The 15,701-nt window shown below is 46.5% G+C and overlaps 1 protein-coding gene across 3 annotated transcripts in view; it reads right to left on the bottom strand.

Annotated features, from left to right (window-relative positions):
- CYFIP2 (cytoplasmic FMR1 interacting protein 2) overlaps positions 1 to 15,701 on the bottom strand; it is a 133,328-nt gene that overhangs the window by 74,519 nt on the left and 43,108 nt on the right. For 2 of the 3 annotated variants that reach the window (XM_011966704.1, XM_011966705.1), the window contains 7 exons: positions 15,046 to 15,137; positions 13,106 to 13,223; positions 10,346 to 10,465; positions 9,715 to 9,840; positions 4,913 to 5,079; positions 4,040 to 4,187; positions 773 to 926 (listed from right to left, as the gene is read on the bottom strand). In XM_011966704.1, the coding sequence (XP_011822094.1) occupies positions 773 to 926; positions 4,040 to 4,187; positions 4,913 to 5,079; positions 9,715 to 9,840; positions 10,346 to 10,465; positions 13,106 to 13,223; positions 15,046 to 15,137 (925 nt within the window). Of the gene's footprint in view, positions 1 to 772; positions 927 to 1,829; positions 1,905 to 4,039; positions 4,188 to 4,912; positions 5,080 to 9,714; positions 9,841 to 10,345; positions 10,466 to 13,105; positions 13,224 to 15,045; positions 15,138 to 15,701 lie in introns of all 3 variants that reach the window. The other variant, XM_011966703.1, reaches the window with a different exon arrangement.

Genomic DNA, 15,701 nt, shown 5'->3' on the forward strand with positions numbered 1-15,701 from the left:
ATAGTGCCACTGCACTCCAACCTGGGCAACAGAGCAAGACTCCGTCTCAAAAAACAAAACAAAACAAAACAAAACAAAACAAAAGTATGTTCATTACACAAATACAGTGTCAGTGTCAAGACAGGCCCCCAAGTGCCCACTTTCAATTGGATTGTGGCTCCTTGACTTCTTGTGTGTGTTAATTCTTAGATCCCATACAGTTTAGAGGCCTTGAAGGCCCTTCCCAGGCTACTCTCTAATACAGAAGAATGTACTGTTTGTTACAGTCATCACTCTTTTCAATCCCAGCAGACATACGAAGACTCACGTCCCTGAGATACTACTCTTCCTCTGCCCTAGACATACATCTTACTAAAAGGAGAAGAAATGTGAAGAACACAGGACTGGGATGCAGCTCGAGAGCCTCCCCTGCTGGCAGCAGCAAGTACTACTTAGCGCTCGGCTGCCGCTGAGTAGCAAGTCTAGCATCCATGTGTCTGTATGTGCATATTCTTGTTTTTGATCCCTCTCTACTAAGGACTTTATGACAGATTAGCCACAGGTATCTCCCGGACACATTCAGCTAGGTCAGAATAGCTGAGTTGAACCTGGCCTTTCCTAGTTCCAAAAGCCCACTGGAAAGTGTGTGTGTTTTCCTTGGCGGTGATATCAACGATCACGTCCTTAGGGTCAACGATCACGTCCCTTTGCCATGCCTGGCTTGGTGGTCTTAGTGGCTCTGAGCCCTTCGTCCCCTCCCTCCATGCCTTAGCAGGGATGGGATGCAGCTCACCACTGATGTTGAGCAGGTGTGTGAAGAAGAAGGACTGTTTGTGAAAGTCCTCTATGGCGAGGACAATGGGTCCGTCGAGGCTGCTCCTCAGGGTCTTCTTGGAGCCGCTTTTGTCTGCAATGAGCGATTCAAGCATGGTCCGCACCATGTACAGCTTGAAAAAGAAGGCAAGATGAGAAGGTCAGAAGCTGGCTCTCTACCCCAGGGGAAAAGGTTGCTTCGTGTTGTATTTATGTATTTATTCTTGTCTGCAGATGTCTGCTCTTAAAAAGCATTGTCCTAAGGAAGCACCAGTTTAGGGTTTGAGAAGTAAATGTGGAACTGTGAAAAGCTTCATGGCCAACCCGGGCCCCGTGGCATCCCTGGGCCGGTGGACCTGGCCACAGCAGGTGGCTCCCTGCTCTGCTTGGCCAAGGGTGTGTATATCAGAGGAGAACCTCATTACGTGTCACCCTGGAGTCACTCCCTGTTTTCCCAGAGGGACACAGATGCCACGGGCAGAGCACTGGACTGGGAGTCAAAAGACCGGGGTTCAAGGCCAGGCACTGCTGCTGATTTGCTGTGTGACCTTAGGCAACAAAGCCCCCACTCTGGGCCTCAGTTGTCTCATGTAACATGAGGGGGTTGGACCAGATGCCTTCTCACACCAGTCCCTTTCAGGACTAACATTCTGAGGAACTGAGAAATGGGATAAGATCAGAACGAACCCCCTCCCACACCTGTTCCTGATCCTCAGCGTTTTGACCCCGTGGCTGAGCAATGGCGCCCCCTTGGTGGCATCAGCTGCACTGCACAGCCTGCTGAAGTCCGGGGTGGAAGGCGGGTTAACATTGGTACTTACACAGGAGGCTACTAGACAATTAACTCCCGCTTACAGGGTGCCTTAAGTGCAAAGGATGCAAGTGCGGTGGGGTGGTTCTCTTTGCTAATCTAGATCTCTCCACATCATTTGTCTGTGAATCTTAGGGCTGGAAGGGGCCTTGAGGAGCCAGGCTAGTCCATTCCTGCTGCCTCCTCGAGAAGGGTACCCAAACCACCCAGCCAGGCGGTGTGATACCAGGGATCGGCAGCCTCTTCGGCCCTGTGTGCCACCAGTGGGGTGAAACAAAGCCCTCGGGGACCACTGGCAGGCCTAAGACACAGATAGGAGAGAAGGAAGAGGGAACGGGAGGGCAGGAGAGACAGGGAAGAGGGAGAGAGAGAAAGAGAGAGAGAGAGAGAGAGAGAAAAGCAAGAGGTATTGTATACGGTGGGAAAGCCGCCGCGACTGCCGGGGGCTACCTCTGAGACACTCCAACCTCCCAGCAACCACGTTCGTCTTCGCTGCCTCTGGAGCTTCCCTGGGATCTTCCCCACCACATGCCTGGCACTGATGCGGGCAGGGCAGCCACAGAAACGTGACCCACCATCCCTGCCACAGGGCTTCCTTTGTGGGAAAGCAGCCATGGTGGCCGTCAGTGCCTCAGACAGTCCCCCATCTGCAGGCCTGTTGGGGGGCCCGTCTCATCATCCCTAAGAGCCGAGAAGCACTCTTCTCAAGACGGCCTCTCAAGTCCTCAAAGGAAGAATCCAAGTCTAATCTGTTGTGGATGCTGTCTGATTGATGTCCAACTCTAACTGTCTCAAAACTGGTTTCACCCATAAGAGGGTGAACTCTTTTCCCATGTACTTTTACTTAACAGAGCATTTAATTCACCAAACCAGTCTCTATCCCAACTATGCAAGGTGCCCATGTCTACTGTGTCCTGCAGACCGTACCAGAGCCCTGGGTGGGTGTCAGGAGACCTGGGTTCTTGTCCCACCTCCACCTGGGACTCACCTTGTGACTTGGACAAGTCACTTCCCCTCTCTAGACCTCAGTTTCCCCATCTGCAAGTTACGGGGAGGGCCTAGGTTTCTCTAAGAGCTCTCCCAGCTCTGGTTGTCTAGGAGTCTATTCCACGTCTGTGCCACCCTGGCATGACCTGGTGGAGGCTGGGGGTGAGGGGGGATTTACTGCTGGTGACCCACCCCTCTCACATCATCTACACAAATCCTCCCTTCCTCACCTCTCCTTTTCTCTCTGCCTGTTAAGCCCTCTTCTCCTCCTTTCCAGTGTCTTTTGTGCCTTGTCTGTCTCCTGCTCACTCATGTCTTAAAACTTACAGAAACACCTGAAAGCCCTGCTCAGTGTCCCCCGGACCTCAATCCTTGATACTACACAGAACTATTTGCAGACGCTTCCTCGGGGCGTTCTACAACCAGCCGGTGAGATTGGTGCAAACTGGCAGAGGGTTGTCAAGCCAAGGGGAGTTAAGACGACCCTGCCGAGAACCCACCTCTCCCCTGCCCCAGCCCCCAGCACAGACACAGACACACACACAGGGAGAAGGGTCAGGGGGTGGGCCTCGGATGGTCCATCTCGGGTGACTGAGAGCAGAGAGAGGCTTAAAGGTCATGGTAAGTGAGGCCTCTGAGACCCTTAAACCCGCAATGAGAACCATCTGCTTTTTCCAGCACATCAAAAATACCACCAGAAACTACCTAGCCTTAAGTAGGTAGCAGGGACTTAACGGAGATACTCAGATTATTACTTTTTTTCTGTAATGTTATGACTGCTCTGGATAAGCCACGGGCGACCTCTTGCGTAGAAGCTCTGGCTGGCAACTCTGAGTGTTTCCAAATACTGGACTTCCTCTAAGGGGACAAGGGCTTTCAACACTTGCACTTTTGGAAGGATGTGGAACTAAGGGATATTTTGTTAGTAACACAATCTCATTCAAAGTTTTCATTTTGCAGAGAAGATAGTCAGAGCTCAGAGAGCTCAAGGTGCTTGCCCAAGATCACACAGCAAGTCAGAGGCAGAACTTTTAGGGGAAAGGGCCAGGGCTTATTAAAGAGGGACAGGATAGATGCGTATAGATTCCACTTTAACCTCCTCCTGCACTTTGGAATCTATACTTCACAGGACTAGAAGATAGCCAGGCAAGGTGGATGTGGTATTATCCCCATTAGCTAGTTTAAACAACTGAGGCACAGAGAGATCTGTAACGCGCCCGAGGTCACACAGGTATCTAGGACTAGAATCCAGGTCTCCTGAATCTTAAGCCAGTGGTCCTCCTTCCTATATCAAAACAAGATGGCAGAATAAGACCAGAGCAGCCTCTCAACCCTGCCCCTCCTGACCGATGGCTCCCAGTCCCACTGCCCATGGCCAACCATGATGATCTACCATAGCTCGGCTGGCCTCTGAGTCAACGCAGCTGGCCTGTGCCTGGAGCCGCTTACCTGTGTGCTGGACGGCCCCACAGCACGCCGGGGCACCTTGATGTCAAATCCACCTTTGGGGTCTTTCTCCCCTCTCAAGCATGGGTCATTGGGGGGCTCTCGCCCTCCCTCCCAGTCACAGATGGTCTTTCGAATTGCCTGTAGGACACTGGGGAAGGAAGAACTAAGATTCAGACCAGGTTTCACCATGGGAAAAAGGCACTACAAGCTTGTGTGTCTAGGGGCCATGGTATCCCAGGACCACCCACATTTGAATTCTTGGGGTGCTTGTAAAGCATGCTCATTTCTGCCCTCAGTCCAAAACTCTGGTTTAACAGATTTAAGGTACGGTCCAGGAATCTGTGCTTAAACAAGTGTCCTACATGGTTCTGATGTCCAAGGGATGTCTGAGAACTCAGCTCTGAGCCCATCAAGTGAGACAGAACTTGTGTGAGGCAAGATGTCTATTTTTCCTTTCTGGTTATCCGGGAGTCTCATTGGTCTTATGAAATCTGTGTGTGCTTAGTTTTCATAACAGCTTAGATGTACTGCATACCTACTCCATGCTACATGTGCTTAGGTCTATCTGTGGACCATCTCATTTCATCATCCCAACAGGCAGCAGGTGGCATTATAATCCCCATTTTACAATGGGGAAAACTGAGGTTTGGAGAAGGTCAGTAACTTTACCAAGTTCACACAGCTAGATAGCAGTGGATATGGACTTCCAGAGATGAAAGCTTAATTCATCCCAAATGCCCAATCTCCTAAAGAACCCTCTAGAGCTTGCTGGAAGAACCCGTGTGTGTTCAGTGGCTGAGCCAGGACATCCTCTCTGAAGGGTATCTGGCATACTTATGTCTGATATGCTCCTGAAGGTATCTGAAAACCCACCTGATGAGGACGTTCTTCTTCTTCCGTACCGCCTGCCGCAGGGGCTCACGCAGCGTCACCTGGGCGAAGTCCTGCAATGCCGCGTATATGGTGTTCCTGATGGCCTGGTTGAAGACGCTCTCCATCCTGCCCATGAGCACCTGCAGGCCTTTGATCATGGCGATCACCTGGGCAGGAACAGGCCAAGGGTCAGGTTCACCATGTCCAGCACCTCAGCTCTCTACTACCCATCATCACCTCGCCAGGGGAGGCGGGGAATGATATCCAGAGGCATAAGGCCAGTGCTACTCAAAGTGCCAGTGCATGACTAGGTAGGAGACGTGTGCCAGAATGTACGTACATCAGCACTTAGCTTCATTCATTGAGAAAGTCTTGCTACAAAACAAAAATGTCAGCTCAACTAACAGCATTCTTTGCAATGCAACTGATTTTCATCCTGGCATGAGCTCTTGATTTTGTTGCTCACTGCTGACAAATGGCAGCTGGCCCATGGGCTACCATTTGAGCATTTTGAGAAGTGCCCTGCTTTTGAAGGCCCCTCCATAGACCAGGCACCCACAGACCACATCAAATAGAACTTTTTTAACATAAACTTTTCTAAAGAATTTTTACAACCTTTGTTTTTTAAACCATTGGGCCAGTTACTGCTTGAGTTGATAAGATCAAAATTTCTCCTGCAGAAGTCATGGGGGAGAATGCCTCTACTCCTCTATTTCCCTTCTCCTTACCCTAACTCACTGATCTGTTTGGAGAGATTGGGATTCAGGCGTGTGTGATGAGAGGAGCCTGGCTTGACCTTGGCTCGCTCTTTTGGGACCTGCCTGCCTGCAAGTATGTGGCCTCCCTTCTAGGTTTCTGGCCACTTCTTGCACGACCATCCCCTGCCCACCCCGAGGAAGGGAAGCGTGTATCTACGCAGCTGCTTTGCCTATTACCCAGTGGCAAGTTTAATGAGATGTAGGAGGCATAGGAAGACTGGTGTGGCGTTGGGTGAAAACCATATTATCTAGTTCAGCTTTACCAGCAGTAAGTCTGAGCCTTCGACTCCACTGGCCTCTAACATTAATTTCTCAATTGATTCAGAATTCAGAGGCAAAGACATGTGGCAGATCGTCCACCTCATGACTGCCACACAGATCACACCCATACTGGCATGTTCCACCTTCTACACCAGACTGGAAACACATAGGACAAGGCCCAGCTATGTTGTGCACACCCAACTGCCAGTGTCTGGGCTCATGGTGGGCAAACACATTTTTTGTTGAAAAGGAACAAATAAATGAACGAATGAGCTTAGATCCTAAGCCTGTTTTTTTTCCCTCTAAAACTTAAAGGAAGAAAAAGAACATTTTTAGATAGAACTGGTATGAAAACAACTCAGGAGGTGATGGTTTTCAGTGGCACCAACAGTACAACAATTTTGTTGGCGATAAGTTTTGGTGCAGAGAAATAATGGGACAGAAGCATTAGAGGACTGTTAGATCATAACAGAATCTGGGCTCCTGGCTACAGATGTAACTAGGAGACATCAGGACAAAGGAAGGAGTAGATAATGAAGATGTCTCAGACTAACTCCAAACACAGAAGAGTGGGCAGGCCTGTTGGATCTAAGGGAAAAATCTTTGCAACTCTAGACAAGGCAAAGATTTCTTAGCTGAAACCCCCAAATCACAAACCACCAAATAACTGATAAACTGAACTTCATCAAAATGTAAAACAGCTGCTCTTCAAAAGGCACCCTTACAAAAATGAAAAGGCAAAGTCACTAATGAGAAAAAATATTTGCGATATATACTTGACTAAAGACTTGTAATCTAAAATATGGAACAAATTCTCACAATTCAGTAATAGGAAGACAGAAACCCGATTTTTAAAAAATGGGCAAAAGATCTCAATACTTCACAGAGGAAGATATATGAATGGGATCCAAGACAGGACAGAGGTAAAGGGAATTCTCAAGATAATACATAATAGGAGACTCTTTGATCAGTGGCTGGGCTGGTCTAGAGACAAACCCATGCAGATTGGAAAGAAGAGGGCTTGTGGAAGAATGGCTCCAAGAAAAAAAGAATAATACCAAAACTCATCAAATGATGATGGTGATGGACCATTTTGTAAGGAGTTTTACATTTTGTTGGTATGTTTGAGGTTGCCTTTTTGATAGACTCATAGAAAACAAAACAAAAAATAAAGTATTGCTAATTCTATGAAGAACAAAAAGTTGTGCAAGAAAATAAAGGTATTCACATTAGATCATGTGGCTCAGTGATGGACAACAGTTACTTGGTTATAATAATAATAAGGTAACTATTGATTTTTACCAAAAAGTGTAAAATTACCAAGATGGGAAGATGGGGGAAGGAAACCAGGTGTGTTGCAGGGACGGGAGGTAGGAAGGAGAGAGCTATATCCTCATTTCCCAAAGTAGAAAATCAATACAAAATGTCATAAATTGAAAAACCAAGAAATAGTCTCGTTAGAACTAGGGAGACAAATACTACAAGGAATCGCTTAACAAGTTGAATGGTGTTTCCTATTTGGGGACTCAGATTGGAAAGGCATGGGGCAGGCAGGTTACTACTCTCACTTTGTTTTATTTTTAAAGGCCACACTGAACTACTTTTCTTTTTAATTTTTTTAAACATGTTTTTATTAATGAGGTAAAAATGATAAAACCTCTCAATGTATAGCAAAGTAATGACTAGAAGGAAATCGAGTGACATGTTCTTGGTGGTTGTGCTTGGATGATGATATGCTTGGAAGGTGAAGGTAGAAGTGGGGTTGGGGTAGCATCTTCTAAATCACTTACAGTGCATATGCATCCCTTTTATTAAGGAAATAAGAGCAAAAATAGTTTTATAAAGTTGCATTTACCCTCTGACTGTCTCACTTTAAATAGGCTTCAGGATGACTTTGTAGAGATGACTGCAAAACTTTCTTCCAGGTTGCCAGTTAGTAATGGAAGTGCCAAGGGGTCTGGGGCCACTCAGGACAATGTAAAGTGTGATTATGATTTTTCTCCTTTCTGAAATTATGCCACTGAGCTTCAGTCCTTTAAAGTGAACTTGGAGAGACAACGACTCTAACCTCTTACATTTGTATGACCCTGTAAGTTTTCAGAGCTCATCTACATTCATTATCTTACTTGACAATTATTGTTTGATTCTCCATAATAACCCTGGGATGGGGCAGGGGAGAAATGATTAGCTCCATTTTACAGATAAGGAATCTGAGGCGCTGAGAGCTGAAGTGACCAGAGGGCCCAGGGCTGGGATCCAGGTCTCTGATTTCTAGATTCGTCTCCTGTAGGTTTCAAATGGTCCTCAAAGAAATAGCTGTCACTCACAACCTAGTGTAAAAGAGTTTTCCTCCCAAATAGAAACATCATTTTGTAATCAAACAAAATACAATACAAAAAGGTATAAATCAGACAGTCCTGTTTCCAGAAATTACTACTGTTCATGGTTTGGTATACACATAAATATTTATGTCCTTCAGTTTTCCACAAATATATAAAAGTATATTATATTTTGGAATAAGTGGAATCATTTTATATGTTGTTCTGTTTTTGGTCTAAATGTCTATATTTGGAGTTTTATTTTTTATATGTTGATAATATGTATTTAGATATATTACATATTTCTTTACATACTTAAAAATATCCACATTTATGTGTATATGCATCTTTATTTCTAAATATATTTTTGCTTCTTCCCTGTATGCATGAAAACTACAGACATGCTGTTCTTTAACTATTTCTTTTTTAACTTAACAATATGCTGAGCGTAGCCTTCCACGTAGGTATATCTTTTTTTTTGAGACAGAGTCTCACTCTGTCACCAAGGCTGGAGTGCAGTGGCACAATCTTGGCTCACTACAGCTTCCACTTCCCGGGTTCAAGTGATTCCCCTGCCTCAGCCTCCCGAGTAGCTGGGATTACAGGTGTGTACCACTACGCCTGGCTAAATTGTTTTTGTATTTTTAGTAGAGATGGGGTTTCACCATGTTGGTCACGCTGGTCTTGAACTCCTGACCTCAACTGATCGACCCCTCTTAGCCTCCCAAAGTGCTGGGATTACAGGCGTGAGCCATGGTATATCTTTTTTAGAGACTGCACAGTATGCAACGATATACCTGAGTCTTAACTTATTTACCTGGTTCCACATTGAAGAACATTTAAGTTGTTCCATATATTTCGGTATTATAAACAACACTGTGATAAATATCCATGTACATATATCTCTGCACAGTTGGCTTATTTCCTTGGGATATATTCCCAGAAGAAGAACTTGGCCAAAGGGTATGCACATTAAAAACGAGAGTACATATAATCAGATTGCTCTCACAGAAAGCCTGTAAAATGTAGACTGATCACTAAAGACATGAGAATGTCTATTTCCTGCAATTTAACTTGCAACAGGCATCACCCAGCTGTCAAATCTCTGCTATCTTGATGGTAAACACTGTATCCCATCTTATTCCAATCTGTAGCTCTTTGACCACTGATAACTTTGGGCATTTTTCATACCTCTTTTAGCCATTTGTGTTTGTTTCTTCTATTGGTTTCTTTGTGCCCATTTTTCCAGTGGAATGGATGTTTTTCTTTGGATTTTTAAGAACAGAATGAGTTTCTAATCAATCCTGAGTAACAGAACAACTTCTGACAAATTAATTTAGATGGGAGGACAGGGAAGAGCATGCAAATTGGGGCAACCAATGTTGTTTTCTTGCTCAGAACTACGCAGGAACCATCATGAGCTACAGCCTCAGGGACAGAGGGAGATGCAGGGAGTCTCACCTACCTCAACGAAGGCAAATTTTTCCTCACTGGTGTAATTGTAGCGCGTGGCTCTCTCATATTCTTCTGCAGTGCCAGGACAGTCCTTGTTGCAGAACTTGTCTGTGGGATGAACCAGCTTCCAAGAATACTGGGGAGAGTGGAAACAAACCAAATGTCCATCAACTGATGAACGGACAAACAGAATGTGGAGGATCCATGCAATGGAATATTACTCAGCTGAAAAAAAGGAATAAAGTACTAATTCATGCTACAACATGAAAAACCTTGAAAGTATGCAAAATAAAAGAAGCCTGACACAAAAGGCCACGTATCATACGATTTTATTTATGTGAAACATCCAGAATAGGGAAACCTATAGAGGTAGAAAGCAGATTGCTTAGGGTTAGGGAGATGGGAGGGGAGATAACACAGGGCTTCTTTTTGAAATGATGAAAATGTTCTAAATTTGACTGTGGCTATACAACTCTGCGGATATACTAAAAACCGACGAACTTACACTTTAAATGGGTGAATGGTATGGCATGTGAATTGTAACTCCATAAATCTGTTAAAAAGAGAGCGCTAGGGGGAGATGGAGGCAGATTTCAAAGAAAGAGAGGTCAGTGTGAGGCCCTCTACCCAGAGACACCTACCACCTCCATGACGTGGGCGCTCCACTTGGATAGAAGCTGCAGACCCCGCAGGGCTAAGTCAAAGAGCTCGCGATACTCCTCGTCTGACTTCTGGCTGTCCAGCCCTGAGCCCGTCACCACCTGGGGAGCATCAAGTGTCATACTCACGGTCTATGTGCCTGACACTTTTATATGTTATCTGATTGATTCCCCCAAGAACACTGCAGGGAAGTGCTATTATTACATCCCCTTGACAGAGAAACTGAGGCTCAGACAAGTGTCTTGCTGAAGCCCACGTGGTTTATAAATCACTGAAGGTTTGGGTTCAGGTGGTGATGCCAGAGCCCCACTCATAACCACCCTGGAGTATTACAGGGCAGCAATTTTCAAACTCTGACTGCATTCACTGTAGGAAGTGCACACTATATGGTAACTCATGAACATATATCTACATACAGATATTAAATATATGTATGCAACAATTTTTTTGCTTTTTTTTTTCTTTTAGAGACAGGGTCTCACTGTGTTGCCCAGGCTGGTCTCCTGGGTTCAAGGAATCCTCCTGCTTCAACCTCTCAAAGTGCTGGGATTACAGACGTGAGCCGTCACACAGAGCCTCAACAATATTTTTTACAAAGCAATCTTACTCTTAATATATGGGATTCCTTCTGATTTTCTATTCTATACTTATATAAAAACGCTAATCACAAACACTAAGTTGATTTCACAACTCATCAGACATGACTCACAGATTGAAAGGCAGTGGATAAACATCTATATAATATTCCACAATGATACAGAATATGTACGTATGCGCAAACATACTCCGTGTGTGTGTATATGTACATACACACATATACACATACAGCCAGTCCTCCTTATTGGCGGATTCTGTATTTGTGAATTCTCTTACTGGTTAAAATTTATTTGTAACCCCAAAATCAACACTCATGGTGATTTCTCAGTCATTTGCAGACGTGCACCCACTCCCAGCTGAAGTCAGACAAAGTGACTCTGCCTTGTTTCAGCTCTCATACGGTAAACAAGTGTCTTTTTTGAAGTCTACTTAGTGCCATGTTTTCTGTATTTTTGTGCTTTTAACTCAATTTAAAATGGCCCCCAAGCTTAGAGCTAATGCGCTATATAGTGTTCCTCTGTGCAAGAAAGCTGTAACATGCCTTATGGAAAAAAAAATACATGTTCTAGATCAGCTTTGTTCAGGCATGAGTTATCGTGCTGTTGGTCATCAGCTAATGAATCAACAGTAGAGATCACATCAAGTGTCTTCAAACAGAAGCACGTATAAAACAAGGTTATATAACGATCAGTTGATGAAAATGTTGTGACCAGAGGCTCACAGAGCTGTAACTCTGATTTCTTCTTGGGGCAATAATTTAGTATTTGCTACTTCAGAGTTCATGACCACTTTACAGAACTCCTGTGAATAATGAGAATCAACATGTATAGAGCATAGAATTTAAAAAAATATCTTTGGCCAGACTCATGCTTAGACCACACCAAAATGTAAGTAGGAATTAAGAGCTCTGGCGGGGGGCGGTGGCTCATGCCTGTAATCCCAGCACCTGGGGAGGCTGAGGCAGGAGAATCATTTGAGTCCAGGAGTACAAGACCAGCCCGGGCAACATAACGAGATCCTGCCTCTATTTTTAAAAAAGAAATAACATATTAAAAAAATTTTTTTAAAGAGCTCTAGCACTCAAAATAAGTTATTCCTGTAACTTCAGTTCAATTGATTGGTACATAAGTTTAGAAAGCTAAAGGTCTGGGCTTGACCTTGGTCCCTGTGGGCCACAAGTCTAATGACTACAAGTCATGGTATAATGGCCACAACTCCTTGCATTTGTCAGACTGTCCCCATTTCAGGTACGTTGCTCTGTGATCAAAGGCATTTCCTGAGTTGGGGTTTGTAAAGCAGAGTCACCATGGCTGTTAGCCACATGGTGGAAGCAGTGAGCATACGTGGGTCAGTGCACAGTCACCCACGAGTGCTATGTAATAAAGGAATCTGAGTCAGAGGATCAGTGTTTTTCAAACAGCATATTCATGTGTTAGGAGGGTATGTATGGGATGAGAACCAGAAGAATACATACATCCAAATACCAGTCTTCGTTGGTTCTGGGATGGTAGGATTTTATGTGATTTTCTCTCCTTTTGCTTGTTTGTGTTCTTTCCTGAGGTTTGTGCACTGATCATGTCTCCATTAAAAAAAAAAAAAGTTTTTAAAAAAGGAAAAATTAAGTGAAATGTAATTATTGGTATTAGTGGAGATTTTTATGACCTTCATCTGCTCTTAAGTATATTAATGATTTTTTTTACAATGATAATTTATTGCTGTGTAGTTTAAAAACATTTAGGTAATGTTATGAGTATGCGTGTTCTGTTTTCTTGCCATCCAGCGTGGCGATGGTTTGCATCACTTACCATGTACAGGCAGAACTAACCATCACCATGCCTTTATTATCTGCCATATCTTTTAATCCTCTCAATGAACCTTTCAGGATAGATACTGTTATCACCTTCATTTCACAGATGAGGAAACTGAAGCAGAGAGATGTTGAATAACTTGCAAAGGGAAGCAGCACCACTGGAATTCACCCCAGTCTGCTTGGCTCTAAAACCCCTGCTGTTGGCCACTTTTCCCTCCTGCCTCCCTCCTTCCTACTCTCCAGTGTTTCGTGGATCCACGGTCTTTCCTGGCTGCTCCTTACCCCTTCCGGCCCTGGGCCCATGGGCCTGCTTCCCAGCAGCCTGTGTGCTCACCTCACTGTTGCTGTAGCGAGCAAGCTCGGAAATGAAGCGGATGTGGTCATCCCGGATCTGAACCATCTGCTCACAGATATTGTACTGGGGGCTGATGCTGCTCTGGGTACACGTCCACCTGGGTAGAAAATTACGGGGTCGGAGAGGGTCCCAGCCTCAGGTGCCTGGGTGGGACAGGCATTAGCTGCTCCTGGTGCTCAGCCCACATGGCCAACTCCCCTGGGTAACACCAAATGGTATCCCAGCCGCCTCAGCAAGAGAGCCTGCTAAGTCCAACACTGTGCGAGCTTCAGGCCTAGTGGAACAGTCCTTCCTCCTCCTCCTCCTCCTTGGGGCTGGCCTCATCTAGGACCCAACTGCAGGCCTTTCCAGATACCTGGTCCATAATACTTACCAGTAATGTGAGAAGGGAGGGAAGACAGCGTCTCTAGGGCTACAAAGGGGTGGAATCCAAGCACAGAAAAAGCAAGGTGGGCAACCTCCAAAACCAGCCTATCCACTCTGACAGCACACTCTGCAGCTGAAGCTGGCTTTGGGGGGCCTTTGGGCTGAGATTGCGGAAATCTGAATGTGACTGTGCCTCTTTTCCAACAGTGCCCTGGCAACATGGAAGCACATGTGGTGGGGGAAGCCAGGGTCACTCTGAGACATGGGGGTGGCCCCTCCCTCCACCCACCCCCTCTACCTTTCACCCCCTTCTCTCCTTCTCTCTCCACTCTCTTTCCTCTTTCCCTCTGCCTCTTTTCCACTCCTTGTGAAAAGATGTCATTAGGAAAACCATCCTAAGTCAGAGAGGAAATGAATGAATGAACATCTTCACTCTCCATGCCCAAGAGAAAAACCACCACCGCCCCCCCCCTTCTACCCTCAGGTGCTGATGACCCAGCAGACAGACGAAGCACAAGCACCAGACAAGGCAGAAAAAAGATTCTAGGGAGAATTTAGTATTTCAGAAGGAGCCCTGACATACCCCTCATAAGAACGGCAGAACAGTGACAGCCTTCCTCAGGCCTCCCTTCAGTATCACTCAGAGTTACCTGTGGACAGGGGAGCACCCGGCCCCTCACACCCCGCCCCCGTCACTCCCCCAGTCTCTGCTCCCAGCCAGCTTCAGCGGGTCGAGAAGTCAGGCAGGGAAAAGTGAGGAATGAGTTCAGCATTCCCCATTCCCTGCTTTTCCTGCAAACCCCCTCACGCGCTGGCAGCCAGAGGGAGATGAAGCGACTACGCGAGCTTCCTTCGGACACTCATTTGCAGAGGCTCCAGGCAGATGCAGTTCAAGGACACTCCATTTCTATCTTTTTAAGATGCCAATACACTCACCCTTGACTAAAGGGCAGCTGGTTCCCCTCTGTGTGGAAAAGCCACAACTCTGGGCGCGAAGCACACAGAAGGAACCTCCCTAACAGCCTGAGAGACCAAAGGGGCAGCCGAGGTTGGAGCCCCCCAACTTCAGTGAGGCATTGACACCCCAGGCCTTTGCATAGATGACCTAGAATTGTGGTTTATCAAGTGGCTGAAGGTGAGGCTGCCCACCCAATTCACGACTCCACGATGGACTGAGCACACGGTCATCTAACCTGAGAGAATCAGCATGAGGAGGAACAACGCCACCTCCCCTCACCGGACCACTGAGGGCTGGCCACTCCTCCAGAGGAGGAGGTGGACTCCTGCTGTCCTGCTGCAAGGACGTGCGAGTCACTGCTGGGCTGGACAAGGGGCGTGGCTGTGCTCTGAGCCCTTTTGAACCTGGCAGCAAAGGGCGGATACAAAAGGGCTCAGAGCACCCTCGCGGCTCCCCTCCGGCCGGCGCCTGTATTCTGATGGAATCCACCTGCCCAGGACTCTGGGGAGGGAGGAGGGGCTGAAGTGGCCCCTCGGCTCCCTGCCCGGGCTGGGCATCCTTGCGGGAGCCGAGAGACATTACGGCAGGCACTCACTTGGACTTGTTCTCTTCATAGTGAGCACTGGTCTTAATGTATCTGGCCAGCTCTATCTGCATGTCGCCGAAAAGGGGCACCACCTGCAGCTGCTGCAAAGGAAGCAAACACAGCTCGTGAGATGCTGAGGAGGGGCTGGGGCGGCCGCCTTCGCTGCCACCCCACCGGGGGAGGCACGCCTCTGTGTATGCCTGGGGGCCGACCCCTAGTTTCTGCTTCCAATGATGCTACCATGTGACTCTGAAGCCAAAAGGAACCCTATTCATGTATAGGTCCTCCCCTGCCTCCAACCAACCCTATGTTCTAGGCAATGGAGCCCAGAGAGGCAAAGTGACTTGTCCAAGGTCACTCAGCCAACAGCATGGGTGAAGGCCAAGGACTGGATGGACGGCTGTCCAGTGCAGGGTCCTTTCCGCTCCAATCTTCCCTGGCTTAAAGCATCCTTGCTGCTATGAATTCTGGGCTAGAAGCAGGTGTCTGAGTGCTGTTAGTCTTCCTGAGAAAGTCTGTACTTTCAAAGCAATTAAAATCATAGTAATACCTAACACCAGAGGGCAGACAATTCCAGACCAAAAACCAAGGCAAATGGCAGGGAGGCTGGTATTTATCGTGTGCTTCTCACGCACTAGGTACTACGACAAGCACTTTAAAAACAG

Source organism: Mandrillus leucophaeus, unplaced genomic scaffold (assembly GCF_000951045.1).
Source record: "Mandrillus leucophaeus isolate KB7577 unplaced genomic scaffold, Mleu.le_1.0 Scaffold77, whole genome shotgun sequence".
NCBI lineage: Eukaryota > Metazoa > Chordata > Mammalia > Primates > Cercopithecidae > Mandrillus > Mandrillus leucophaeus.